We start from the raw sequence: 15,279 nt of genomic DNA on the forward strand, positions 1-15,279 counted from the left end.
CTATAAGCTGGACCAAATAAGCCCTCATACTCATCCTCTTGGAAGTCCAGGGACGAACTGGAGGTAAAGGTGATATTTCTGAGAAGTCCTGCAACTGCTTTGGTGGGTGCAGTAGACTGGTTTTCCCCTTCGTCAACAGACTTGCAGGCGGTGCATTGATATAGCAGTCCGCAACATTGACAATGCAGTGTTGGCGACCTTCATCGGCGGGACAGTAGTAAACAGTGCCGTTCACAGATCGATGGTTAACAGAGAAACTTTAGTCGACAGGGATGGCCTTGTCGATGGTGATGATGCAATCAGTGCCAGCTGTGTGCCTGATAACGGTGCTGCTGTCGACGTCTTCACTGTCTTGGCTGTCGTTGACGGTGCAGAAACGTCTGTTTTCTCTGTAGACTACTGAATCTTCGATGATTAGACAGGCTAGGTGAATAGTCTTTGAAAGGGATCTGGGGAGCAGAAGCAGGCAGTGAACCAGACATAAAAGGTCAGCATGGAGTTTTTTGCAGGCTTTCCCCTCAGGTTTTTCCTTTTGTTGAGACTTGGATCCTTTAAAGTCCTTATGGTGAAAAGAGGACTTGCATTCCTTTCTCTTCTTGGAAGAGGAATGGGCTTTCTCCTCAGGTTCAGATCCTGAGTCTGAAGTAGCCTTCTTCTTCTGGAGACAGAGGAACAGCCTACCTTCCCTATCTTTGAGGGTTTTGGCTGAAAAAGTGCGGCAATATTTGCATTTCCTGGGTTTAAGATCAGGGTAGAGGCAATACAGACTCTCTGTGGGGATCTTCAAGATAAGTCTCCACTGCCCACAGGTCCAACAGGCCCTAGACATCCCTTTTTTAGGCTCTGGCATTTTGCTTGAAAAACAGGCAAAGACATAGTCCAAGAGTACCTTAAATGTTGTATAATAAGATGAAAGTTGGAGGTCAAAGGCTCAATGAAGAAAACACAGTCACCGAGCAGAGCTCAGGGAGACTCCCTACCACCCGATGTGCGGTAAGAAATCTGAGGTATGGTGGCTCTGCAGGGGATAGATACTTTAGGGTCTCTGTTCTGACTGTATGCTTTTAAATGATGTTAAGAAGTTAATACAAAAACTGTTGTTTTTCAATGGAGATCTGATTTAGTACTGCTATTTTTACTGTTAGTGTGCGACTCCCACCATGACGACAAGGAAGATTCAAGCATGTGAATCTATAAAAGGTACAATACAGGACAACTAAACGATTACCACAATCAAATCTTTAATACCTTAGTTCCAAAAGAACTGTTTTGATTGGAGCTATTCCTTTGTACATTAGGTAGGCAAAGGGACCAGTATCAAATAATATTTTTGAGATACATATTTAGTTAGGTTTTAGTTTCATTCACTTATTGCTTGCACATCTGGAAAGTTCACGCTGCACCATTTTCAAATTTCACCAGCCGCCACTGCTGAAAGCCTGAAGAGTCAAAAGGGAACTATTGAGTATGCCCGATAGTTTGCATTCCCTGATGTGGCTGCTAGTGAATGGGAAATAATCCTGGACTTGTTACACTAAGGAGGGTGTTACAGGGATCTGCCTGACAACTACTACCCCCCGACATTAGGGGAAATTGTGTTATTGCTTCAGAATGTCGCATTCCTTAGTATGTGTAGGGCTAGAAATACAACACTACCTTTTCTTATGAAAGCAAGTATTTGGCTGCAAAATTGATTTATTGTGTGTACTGTCAACACTTTTAGGTATGAGCCGTGTTTACTGACCTGTTCCTACATCCTTTACGAAAGAGCCTTGACTGTTCGATCACAGTTACCACTGAAAGTCAAGTGTAGAAGGAATACTTGGCCCAGTTGAGTAGCATCCATAGTAGATTGGGCCCCGAGACATCAAGGGTAAGAAAACAAGTTACTTACCTGTAACTACGGTTATCCAGTATTGGTATCTTTCATAGATTCACAAGCCTGAATCATTCCCCGTCGCCGAGGCGGGAGTCCCACGGTAATTATATATACAAAAGCAGTGCCTTAGAATAGTCTGTAGTATTTGCCATAGATTGTATGAGGCCTTTACCATAGTTAGTATAATGGGCTTGCTTACATCTTTCATGAACTGGAATAGGATGCTGTACTCCGACTCGCTGGCACGTCTCAAAATGAATGGTGTGGTCTCTTCACGCATATTGATATTCTGGGACACCAGGCAGGGCTACACCCTTTTCTATATATTATTTGTAATAGCTCTTGAACCACTAACTGCTAAGCTCAGGCAATATCACCTTGTATTTACTTTACAAAAGATTCTCGTTTCGCTCTATGAGAATGTTATGACACTATATATGAATTAACCCCAAAAAAGTCTCTGTACGATTATACATCAATATATACTTTAAATTGGAGCAAATCATTACTATCCCACCTTAACCGTAATTTCCAGTCGTTCATGCCCTACATCCCCTTAAGTGGTATTAAAATTGAGTTGAATACCTAGGTGTGTGGATCCGTCTTGATAAAGACAGTCTTCAATTAAAACTATGGTCTCACCCTTGCCAAACAGCAGAATCAGGTTAAAAGATGGTCCATATTCCCGCAGTCAATGGCAGGACTTATACCGTTAACAAAATACCCTGCCGTAATTGCTTTAATATTTTAATAACATCCCTCTACCCTTCACCAAGTCATTTTTCAAGACTCTCAGATCACTAATGATAAAGCTGGTTTGGTCTGGCGTGCAGCCTAGACCCAAGTGAGAAACACTAACTCTCCCTTATCATCAGGGCAGTTTTGCATCCCCAGAACTCAAACTATATTATTTATCTGCTCAAGCCCAGTTCCCATATTACCAGTTTCATCCACCGCCGTATATGCTGCATGTAGCAGTTGAAAAAGACAATGAGGCCCCTTACACGCCTTCCGACGTTAAAATGCTGAAACTATAAACGTCATTTAATGACTATAAATATGACAGCTTCCACCACACAGGCATGGGATCAAACAAAAGCTGGTCTGAATTTGATATATTTCAATTCACTGTCTCTAGTTAACCCCCCCCAAATTGTCCCTGACCAATGAGAAGAAAGTAACCACCCAATGAAAATATCTTAGGTTAGCGAAACAGACGATATACATAGGGAAAGGCACTTTATGTCCTTAAATGTCTTCCTGTATTACTGTGTGAGTAGCGTGTAAAAATTATTTTTTATGCCCTCTAGGATACCCCATTTTCAAAACTCTAGAATGAATGGGTCACTACTAGCACGACAAAGTGCTTCATAACACTCCTTTGCAACTCCATGCACAAACACACCCCAATTATCCTACCTACCTCTAGAGATGAATGGAACAGTGAGTTGAATGCCTGGCTCTTGGAAAAGGATTGGTGATTCTGCTGCACACAAACCAGCATGCACTCATCATACAGTAAGCTCTGTGTTATATACTTTAGATTCCTCCAAATATTTTTACAAACCTCTATGAGTATGAGGAGATAAGGTGTCAGGAAAGATTTAAAATGTAACCGCTGAGGGGCACCAGAGGCTACCATTCAAGGATACTGGTGTTAAGTGATAAGTTCATTTTCACAGATGAATCATGGGGTCTGGATAGATTGCCTGATGGTGTTATTGGATTGGGTGATGCACACCACGCCACCCCCAACTCTGTGAGAAAATGAACTCCTCTGCTGTTATTGCTTGCTATAAGGTAAGAGGTGAGACACTGGAGGTGAGGCGGTGCGCCAACTCATGAAAACTGAGTAAAAGCTCTCTCCTACTCTAAAATAGAACTTGAGATGTATGCTGAAATAGACACCTCGGCTGCTCAGCCAAAGGACATCTTGGGTTTGCCACAGGCCTATGTAATCTCTCTAGACCCTACCTCCGAAACCTCAGCTAACTGACCAAGACATTTTTCGCAGAGTACACTGATATACAAAATGCCTAAGTATTGAGGACGCTATAGTAGAATATTTTGGTTTCTCGCTGCCTTATCACTGAAATGTATCAAATGTGGCATGCAGTTTATTTTTGTGGAATGTGAAGCTATGCCCAACAAAACATGCTATGCCTTTTGCTAAAAATGCACTAAATGAAGGTTATACTGTAAACGACTTCAATTGGCTTTTGATGATATGTTACATTTCTATAAATAAAATGATTAAAAAACTAACCTGCATGACTCAGCTTTTGATACAGACCCGATACTTCTAATTGCAATATTATTAAATTACACCAGATTGTGGTATTATTAAATTAAACCAAGATCCTCAGAACACTTTAAGTGGTTGCCCTTAACCTGTGTTAGGTGACAGCTGAGACAAGCAACATGAATCAATTCACATTTGCAAGAATTGTGTTAATTGTTCAACAAATGAGAGCAGAAGTACATTCTTACCGTGGCTATGACTATCAAAAGCTTCCCAGTCATACTTCTCCAGTGTCTGTGCATGTTCGGGCAACAATTTCTGAGGTGGCGGCTAGAGTAATACACAATTCGCACAATCAGCATTCAGAAACAAATACTTTTGATACAAAAAGACTGTCAATAAAGACTGAAATATTTAAAATTATATTTATTGGCAAGACAGTGTGTTCCTGAATGATTCTGGGGACGTGAAAATATGGAACACTGTCATGTACAGAATTCTAGTCAGCTTCCACTTTGCATATGAATAAGCATTTTTGTATGTGCTCTATCTCTCTCTCTCTCTGCTAGCCAAAAATATACTTTATCCAAATATTCGAGGACTGGTGTTAGAAAAGTAAACCATCTTCTACTGAAATATTTATGATGAAGTCTTTGTGTCTTGTCTGATGTTTACAGGCCAAGAAGACCACTTTACTTACCGTTATAACATTCTTTCAGATGTATTTAATTACCGTTGAACACTACGTAAATTAACCAACTTTCTCAGTTGCCCAACCAAATCTGAATTTTTTTCATAGCACTCACCTCTACTGGCATCATGAAGCGGCACACTGCATCAACAGCGTAGTCTCACAGCTTCACTGGAAGTGACGTGTTGACCGTCATGTAAGGTGTCAAGTATGCCACTGGATACAGCTCCATCGGTATTTTACACCCCAAAAGACATGTGAATGTCAAAGGTTGGAGCACATAACAAATGTCATAACACAATCACAAAAGGGAGGATGGGAGGGTGGGAAAAAATGTTCCAGAGCATTCCTATCTAACTGAAAGAAGTTGCTGTTTAAATGAATATGAACTCTTGCAGATTACGTATGTAAACCTTGTCCCTGGGAGAATAAGCTCGCAAGCCCTTAAGGAGCTGCTTTTCAGCCAGCGTGTAGCAGATCCTAATACAGAGAGCGATCCAGTGCGAGAAGATCTGTGTCTGCACAGCCTTGCCTTTCTTTGCTCCAGTGAACCAGATACATAGCTAACGGTCTACCAGTGTTCTCTGGTATGATTGATGTAGAAGCTGAGATCTTTTTCCGATCCACCCGGTGAAGTCTCTCCTTCTCCCTAGAGGGGTGAGGCAGAGGAAAGAAATGCAAAAGGATGAAGCTCTGACTAACATGAAAGGGAGTCACTACCTTCGGAAAGAAGGAGGCTCAAGTCTGCAGAGCCACCTTGTCTGAATAGTGCGTGATGTATGGCGGGTTAACGAAAAGGGCATACAACTGGTTGTATGATGTTACTTAGCATGCCTTTACATAGCATGCTTTTTCTACGTTGTTTTTACTTCGCATACGCGTTCAAAGTCTTTATTTAACAAATGTTTAATTTGTAACCTAACCTCTGCGACGTGATGCTAGGGAAATAGGGGATTTGGGTGGGTAAGTAACCCCTTACTACACATACACTACAACACTACCCTAAACCCTAAAACACTACCCCCTACACTACACATACACTACACATACACTACAACACTACCCTTAACCCTAAAACCCTACACTACACATACACTACAACACTACCCTAAACCCTAAAACACTACCCCCTACACTACACATACACTACAACACTACCCTTAACCCTAAAACCCTACACTACACATACACTACTACACTACCCTAAACCCTAAAACACTACCCTACACAGACACTACAACACTACCCTAAACCCTAAAACACTACCCCCTACACTACACTTACACTACAACACTACCCTTAACCCTAAAACACTACCCTACACTACACATACACTACAACACTACCCTAAACCCTAAAACACTACCCCTACACTACACATACACTACAACACTACCCTTAACCCTAAAACACTACCCTACACTACAACACTATCCTAAACCCTAAAACACTACCCCCTACACTACACATATACTACAACACTGCCCTTAACCCTAAAACACTTCCCCTACACTACACATACACTACTACACTACCCTAAACCCTAAAAAACTACCCTACACTACACATACACTACAACACTACCCTACACGTACACTACAACACTACCCTTGTGAGAAGTTGGCCTGATATATGATGTTTCCAATTCTGGAACCACCCTGTATCAGTCCAAACAACCCTTATGGTGTCTGGTTGTAAGTCAACCTTATTAGACAAGCTATCCTAGGGGTAGCATGGACTAAGCAGCCTAAAGGCTTAACTTAAGAGGTCGTGTTAAGCGAGCTGTTTTACCACATACAATCCTGTAATACCAAATGAAAGGACACCACACAAGTATATATTATAAAAATATATGTATTTATTACTAAAAACAATCCCCAGTATTCTTTATGAATGAAGGGGCACAAGCGTTAAATCAAAAGCACAGTATAACATACAAAGTTGCACAATTTTGGATGAGGCCTAGGGGCCACTCAAACCATATACTAAAAAAATGGTATAAGAGATACCAATCGATTAGTGGTTAGGCCTAGGGCCTAGGGAATCGCTGGGAGCAGTCAGGACTAGCAATGCTGAAGTCGGGAAAAGCCCGCGGGATTCGGGTGCAGCACGTAAAGTGCGGCTTGCATCAATGTAAAGTCAATGGTGCGTAAAAAGTTACAAAGTTAGAGATTAAGGACACTTCCGCTGAACCTAGAGGAACAAAACTTAAGACACAGACCCTAGAGGTGTGTACCAGTGTGGGGACACCGGCGTTGCAATGTTACCTCACCCACAGGAAGTGGGTGCACAGGGTCGAAGTTGAGTCGGGTTTCGTCACGCTGGTTCTTGGTGCTTGGAGCTGAAAGGGCTGCAGGCGAGGTGAAAGAGAAGTGTCCGGTGGAGTCCAAGGGTGGACTCAAGTTGAAAAGTACCTGAAAGCAGAGGGGACAGAGTCTGGGTCACTCAGCAGTGACCAGGGTGGAACCAGGACGGAACCAGGCAATGTCGGGCGCAATCAGGTGGTTGTCGAGGAGCTTCTCTCCGCTGCCACGTGGGCTCTGGGGCATCTGCGACGTCCAGGAGCGGGTCACGATCTGTCCCACGTAGGCTCTCGCCGTCGGCGCTGTCGGCTTCAAGATTGGAGCAAACAACACTTGGCAAAAGCAATCCACGCGAAACCGGGAGATTGCTTCTCACTCGAACCAGGAGGGTCAGAGTGGGGGCTCCTTTTCAGGGGAGCTGGTGCAAATCTGGAGCAACCAGAATCGCAGGTCGAATTTCAAGTTTCGTCGGTACAGGGGCCACAAGCCGGCTGGCAAGTGACCGGACCAACGCGTTGAGCCAAATGGAGCAGAAGGGCCCCACGCAGCACTCGTCGAGTGTGGAGGGCTGAACTTCGGTGCAAGAGTGGCTCAGGGTAGGGGCTTCTCAAACCCCGGTGCACAGCTTCGAGGGTCACTCGTGGGCAGCACGGTCAGCGTCTCGTGGTCAATTCAAGATGGCGTGCCCCACGCTTCCGGACGCCTCCACGGGTCTCAGCTCTGCAGGTACTGTGGATCGGGCTGTTGGAAGGCAGGCAAGCTTGATCTCGTCGATCTCTGTCGCTCGAGTTCCGGCGGGAACTGCAACAAAGCAGACGTCGAAGGCTGGATGGTGCCTGTTTGCACAGGGTGGTCACTCCTTGACCACAAGGGAGATTCTTCAGTCTTCTACGTTGAGTAGGATGTCGAAGGGTCCAGAGTTTCGTTTCTTATGTTTCATCAGGATAATCTGAAGTGCATTGGCACTGCTCCCACTCTTATTCGAATCTGGGGGGCTGGATTACCTGCTAGGTTCCCTCCTATGGGTGGGACCCAGGAAGTGGGTGGTTACACCCCCTTCCTTTGATCCTGGCCGCGCTGGGACGGGGGCTGGAGTGCCCCAGAACCTGTTTGGCCGGATTATGCAAGGGGCAGCCTTGTGCTCCCCAGGCACTGTCTGGTTTCTTTCAAACCTCCCTGCTACAATCCACTATCTCCTGTCTGAGGGGGTGTAACACCGCCCTGCGACAGGAAACCCTTTGTCCAGGCCCCCTTGGCTGAGTTTCGGTCAGCTGCAGGGGGTCAGACCTGTGTCTGTGGCAGAAGCATCCATTTTGTGGATGTGAGGCTCTTTTAAAATTAACCGCATTTCAGCAAAGTAACATGTCTTCTCCCTCTAGAGGGGTGGAATGCTATCCCCGTCGCCAGAACTGGCGAGGGGATAGTATTCCAAATCGTATGACACCTTACACGACATGTTTTGATAAAGCCAAACCAAAGTTGCTATATAACCGCGAGGATTATAATGCACTTAATAGTATATGGTATGGAATTATCCTGAAACAGCTTAGGGAGTTGTTCCCGACAGCTGCAGACAGGCTCAGCTCATGCTAGAGCTCCATCTCACATTAAACCACGCACTCTGCCTCCAGGATTGATGAGGCCTTCCATAGGAGTGGCTCACAGGTTTATATGTGTCCAGATATAGGTTTAGATATAGGGATACTATACCTAAGCAAGGGGTGATTACACCACCTTGCCCCAGCTGAGTGATCAGCCAGTTGTGTCAATTTAAGAACCAGCCAGGGGTGGCAAAAGATATGCTGCAGCCCCTGGTAGGCCTTGGTGGCACCTATGCCCTGAGCACCTATAGTGCATGGTACAGGGGCTGACAAGGAGTCCATTTCCAATTGTGGTATGTACCTATAGCACATGTATTAATAATTTAGAGAGAGAACAGCAGGCTGGGGGTCTGATTAGCAGGCCCACAGCCTCAGTAGTCGAAAACCAGTGAAGCAAAAAGCAAAAATTTGGGGTGACCATAGGATAGCAGACCCTACTCTCCTACACAACCCCCCCCCCCAAACGCAGGGACATTAAACTAACCTTGACCAGATAAGTCTTCATGTTCTAAGTGGAAGTACCTGGAGAGACCATCTGCATTACCATGGTCAGTCCCTGGACGGTGCTCCACTGTAAAGTCCATCCCCTGTAGGGAAATGGACCACCTGAGCAGTTTGGGATTTTCACCCTTCATCTGATTTAGCCACAAGAGGGGCTTATGGTCTGTCTGAACTAGGAAGTGAGTTCCAAACAAGTAGGACCTCAACTTCTTCAGGGCCCAAACCACACCAAAGGCCTCCCTCTCAATGGCTGACCAACGTTTCTCCCTGGGGGTCAGCCTCCTGCTAATAAAAGCAATGGGCTGGTCTTGACCATCTTGATTAAGTTGTGAGAGCACAGCTCCCACCCCCAACTCAGAAGCATCTGTCTGTACAATGAACTGTTTGGAGTAGTCAGGACTCTTCAGGATAGGTGCAGAGCACATGGCCTTCTTCAGGTCATCAAATGCCTTCTGACAGCTAACTGTCCACTGAACCTTTTTTGGCATCTTCTTGGATGTCAAGTCATTTAATGGTGTCACAATAGACCCATAGTTTTTCACAAACTTTCTGTAATACCCAGTCAGGCCCAAGAAGGCTCTGACTTGTGTCTGGGTAACTGGCGGAGCCCAGTCCTGTATGGTCTGGATTTTGCTCTCCAGTGGTTGAACCTGACCCCCACCTACTAGGTGGCCCAGGTACACAACCTTACTCTGCCCTATCTGGCACTTAGTAGCCTTGATGGTCAGGCCTGCCTTTTGCAGGGCCTCCAGAACCTTCTTCAGGTGGATCAGGTGATCCTCCCAGGTGGAGCTAAAGACAGCAATATCATCTAGATATGCTGCACAAAAGTCGTCCAACCCAGCAAGGACTTGATTCACCAACCTTTGGAAGGTGGCAGGTGCATTCTTCAAACCAAAGGGCATCACCACAAACTGATAATGTCCACTGGGGGTAGAGAATGCTGTCTTGGCTTTTGACTCCTCAGCTAGTCTGATTTGCCAGTAGCCAGCTGTCAAATCAAATGTGCTCAGAAACTTGGCAGAAGCCAATCTGTCAATGAGCTCATCTGCTCTTGGAATGGGATGTGCATCTGTCCTAGTGACAGCATTGAGGCCTCTGTAGTCCACACAAAACCTCATTTCTCTCTTTCCATCTTGGGTATGAGGTTTTGGCACCAGGACTACTGGGCTGGCCCATGGGCTCTCTGATGGCTCAATCACTCCAAGCTCCAACATCTTTTGCACCTCAGCCTTGATACAATCCCTGACATGGTCAGGTTGCCTGTAGATCTTATTCTTGACAGGCAGACTGTCACCAGTGTCCACCTCATGGGTGCACCAGTTTGTCTGGCTGGGTGTGAGTGAAAACAAGTGTCTGTGGGCTTGCAAAACCTGTCTGCAGTCCATCTGTTGCTGGTCAGTGAGGCTGCCTGCCAAGGCTACTCCATCAACTGAACCATCATCAGGGTTCTGAGAAAGCAGGTCTGGGAGAGGGTCACTCTCTTCCTCCTGTTCCCCATCTGTGGCCATGAGCAAGCTCATGTCCTCCCTGTCCACAAATGCTTTCAAACGATTCACATGGAGCACCCTGTGGGGGCTCCTAGGGGTTCCAAAGTCAACCAAGTAGGTGACTTCTCCCTTTTTCTCAATGATAGGGTAGGGTCCAGTCCATTTGTCCTGGAGTGCTGCTGGGGCCACTGGCTCCAACACCCACACCTTCTGCCCTGGCTGGAACTCAACCAGAACAGCCTTTTGGTCATGCCAAGCTTTCTGCAATTCTTGACTGGCCTCCAGGTTTTTGGATGCTCTTTCCATATACTCAGCCATCCTGGAGCGGAGACCAAGTACATAGTCCACTACATCTAGCTTAGGCTTTTTGAGAGGTAACTCCCATCCTTCCTTCACCAAACATAGTGGACCCCTCACAGGGTGGCCAAACAAAAGTTCAAAAGGGCTGTAGCCAACCCCCTTCTGTGGGACCTCTCTGTAAGCAAAGAGCAAGCAGGGTAAAAGAATGTCCCATTTCCGCCTAAGCTTCTCTGGTAATCCTTTTATCATTCCCTTGAGGGTCTTGTTGAATCTCTCCACAAGCCCATTGCACTGTGGGTGATAGGGTGTGGTAAACTTGTAGTTTACTCCACATTCCTTCCACATTGCTTTTAGATAACTAGACATGAAGTTGGTACCTCTGTCTGATAATACCTCCTTTGGGAAGCCCACTCTTGAGAAAACTGCAATGAGGGCTTTTGCCACCACAGGTGCTGTGGTGGTCCTCAGGGGAATTGCTTCTGGGTACCTGGTGGCATGATCCACTACCACCAGTATAAATCTGTTCCCAGATGCTGTTTGAGGATCCATGGGACCCACAATGTCTATTCCAACACGTTCAAAGGGTACCCCCACCACAGGTAGTGGTATTAGGGGGGCCTTTGTTGTGCCACCTGACTTACCACTGGCTTGGCAAGTGACACAGGAGCGACAAAACTCCTTGACATTTTCTGACATATGAGGCCAGTGAAAGTGTGAAACAAGCCTGTCCCACGTTTTGTTCTGGCCTAAGTGTCCTGCAAGGGGGATATCATGGGCCAAGGTAAGAAGGAACCCCCTAAACTTCAGAGGTATGACCAACCTCCTGGCTGTACCAGGCTTGGGATCTCTAGCCTCTGAGTAAAGGAGTCCATCATCCCAATACACAGTATGGGTACCTTGGGCATCCCCTGCAGCCTCAGCAGCAGCCTGCTGTCTGAGGGGTTCAAGTGAAGGGCAATCTAATTGAGCCTGCCTCAGGTCTGCCCTTGAGGGTCCCCCTGTCTCCAGAAACTCAACCTGGTCAGGTTCAAGTTCCTCAGAAACAGTCTCCTCTTGGACTGCAGAATCAGTTTCCTGTGAAACTTGATCCTCAACCTGGGGCAAGGTGGAAGGCTCAGCCTTTCCTCTCTTGCTCCTTCTCTTGGGTTGTGGTTGGTCTATTGTTTCCAGATCCACCACTGGTTCAGGAAGGCACTTCTTAGCCTGAGACCTTGTCACTGCAAGGACATGAGCTGAAATCCCTAGCATTTCTGCATGAGTCCTGTACTCCACTTCTGACCAAACTGAGCTTTCAAGATCATTGCCTAACAGACAGTCTACTGGGAGGTCTGCACTCACAACAACTTTCTTTAGGCCATCTACCCCTCCCCAGGAGAAGTTCACAACTGCCACACTATGGGAAGTAGTGGAGTTGCTGGCATTGGTCACTAGGTAACTTTCACCTAGTACAATCTGTCCAGGGTCCACAAAGTCAGGTGTCACCATTGTGACACTGGCACATGTGTCCCTGTAGGCCTGAGCCAGTTTCTCATTGATTAAAGGTGTCTGCCTATATTTGCCCAGGTTACTGGGACTCACTGTAGTGGACAAAGCTAGGTCCACATCATATAGGAGAACTGCCTGAGTAGGGATTCTGACTAGGCCAGATCCCACTTCAGTACCCAGGGTTAACCCTACTACACCCTTTGGCTGTGTTACACCACTGCTTACTGAACTAGGGGGTGCAGGTGCTTTAGGAGCTACAGTGGTGGGGACTGGATTGGTCTTGGTGCATTCACTGCCCCAGTGTGAAACTGATTTGCAGTTATTACACCAAGGTTTCTTTGGGCCATTATTCTTCTTTTTCTTGTTCCCATTTCCATTTTGGGGACCACCCTCCTTATTATTAGTTTGGGGGCCTGAAGACTTCTGGTCCTTTTCTTTATCTTTCTGATTCCCACCCTTCTGGTCTGTTTTCTTCTGGTCACCACTTTGGTTCTGGGGTTTCTGCTTAATCCTTGTTCTGACCCATTTGTCTGCCTTCTTTCCCAATTCTTGGGGAGAGGTCAGATCAGAGTCAATAAGGTATTGATGCAACAGCTGGTTTGTACAGTTATTAAGGATCTGTTCTCTCATGATAAGATTGTACAATCCTGTATAGTCTGAAACTTTACTTCCCTGCAACCAACCCTCCAGAGCCTTAGTGGCACAATCCACAAAATCAGTCCAGTCCTGAGTCTGTGCTTTTTGGGTGTCTCTGAACAACAACCTGTATTGCTCAGTGGTTAGGCCAAACCCTTCAATAAGAGCACTCTTCAGGACAGAGTAGTTTTTGGCATCCTCAGGTCTAACTGTGAGGAGCCTGTCCCTCCCTTTCTCTGAAAAGGAGTACCATAAAATTGCAGCCCACTGATCCTGAGGAACCTGCTGTACCATGCAGGCTCTCTCAAGAGCAGTCATCCATTTGTGGATGTCATCCCCTTCCTTGTAGGGGGCCACAATTTTTGTCAGGTTTCTATTATCATAGCTCCTGTCTTTTTCTCTAGGAAATATGCTGCCACCAGTGGCATCTAAGCCACACAATTTCTGCTCTCTTGCCAAGGCAAGTCTAGCTTGAGCCAGGGCTACCTCCTCCCTCTCTATTTGGAGTTTGACAGCTCTCATCCTGGCCTTATGCTCTATCTTTTGTGAGGCAGTCATGCCTCTCTGAGATTCTCTGGAGGCACTAGAAATATGAGAGTCCCCTGATGGAGATCTCACTCTTCTGTTGCCTGGGAGAATGCTCTGGTGGGACCTGGGGAGGTGCTGGCCCTCTCCATTTCCCAGTAGGTTTAAGTTGGCCTGGTTAAGCCTGGCAACTACAACCTGGTTAACCCCTTGATCCTGATCTTCAGGTTCATCTAAGTCTGAACCATCCTCCTCCTCTTCCTCCTCTTCTTCTTCCTCCGCTGGAGTGGTATCAGTTACAGGGGGGTTCACTCCATCTCCTGACTCTAAGGGAACTGCATTCGCATTTTCTAAGTCATCCTGTTCTAGAATGGCTATCAGGGAAGGACTGGTGGGACTTCTGCCCCTTTTTAACCCTCTTGAGATGCACAAGGTAACCAAGTCTTTGTGGGTTAGCTTGTCATAGCTGGAAGTTGCCTTGGTAAGGTCAACTGTCACAGAACCAGACCCTGAGGCCTTTCCTGTGTCAGACATGACTCTAGTGTGGTGTAAGTGATGCACCTACCTACACTAAGTGTTTCCCTACTGTACCTTACTAGTGAGTTGTAGTCAGGGTGTGCTAATCCCTTTACTCTGCAACTACTAAGTTCAGTAGAACTTAATATGCTAAGCTTTTGATTTATATGTACCTAGAGGTACTTGATGTGATCTTCCAATTTGATAAAAAGATTGCAATGGTAAAACAACAGCAAGCTCAAATCCGCACCGCTGCTCACCAATGTGAGAAGTTGGCCTGATATATGATGTTTCCAATTCTGGAACCACCCTGTATCAGTCCAAACAACCCTTATGGTGTCTGGTTGTAAGTCAACCTTATTAGACAAGCTATCCTAGGGGTAGCATGGACTAAGCAGCCTAAAGGCTTAACTTAAGAGGTCGTGTTAAGCGAGCTGTTTTACCACATACAATCCTGTAATACCAAATGAAAGGACACCACACAAGTATATATTATAAAAATATATGTATTTATTACTAAAAACAATCCCCAGTATTCTTTATGAATGAAGGGGCACAAGCGTTAAATCAAAAGCACAGTATAACATACAAAGTTGCACAATTTTGGATGAGGCCTAGGGGCCACTCAAACCATATACTAAAAAAATGGTATAAGAGATACCAATCGATTAGTGGTTAGGCCTAGGGCCTAGGGAATCGCTGGGAGCAGTCAGGACTAGCAATGCTGAAGTCAGGAAAAGCCCGCGGGATTCAGGTGCAGCACGTAAAGTGCGGCTTGCATCAATGTAAAGTCAATGGTGCGTAAAAAGTTACAAAGTTAGAGATTAAGGACACTTCCGCTGAACCTAGAGGAACAAAACTTAAGACACAGACCCTAGAGGTGTGTACCAGTGTGGGGACACCGGCGTTGCAATGTTACCTCACCCACAGGAAGTGGGTGCACAGGGTCGAAGTTGAGTCGGGTTTCGTCACGCTGGTTCTTGGTGCTTGGAGCTGAAAGGGCTGCAGGCGAGGTGAAAGAGAAGTGTCCGGTGGAGTCCAAGGGTGGACTCAAGTTGAAAAGTACCTGAAAGCAGAGGGGACAGAGTCTGGGTCACTCAGCAGTGACCA

At 46.0% G+C, this 15,279-nt stretch overlaps 1 protein-coding gene across 1 annotated transcript in view; it reads right to left on the bottom strand.

Annotated features, from left to right (window-relative positions):
• Positions 1 to 15,279, bottom strand: part of LOC144823527 (40-kDa huntingtin-associated protein-like) — an 884,224-nt gene that overhangs the window by 204,928 nt on the left and 664,017 nt on the right. The window contains exon 9 of the mRNA XM_078682113.1: positions 4,370 to 4,451. Within this exon, the coding sequence (XP_078538239.1) occupies positions 4,370 to 4,451 (82 nt within the window). The remainder of the gene's footprint in view (positions 1 to 4,369; positions 4,452 to 15,279) is intronic.

Source organism: Lissotriton helveticus, chromosome 3_1, assembly GCF_964261635.1.
Source record: "Lissotriton helveticus chromosome 3_1, aLisHel1.1, whole genome shotgun sequence".
Lineage (NCBI taxonomy): Eukaryota > Metazoa > Chordata > Amphibia > Caudata > Salamandridae > Lissotriton > Lissotriton helveticus.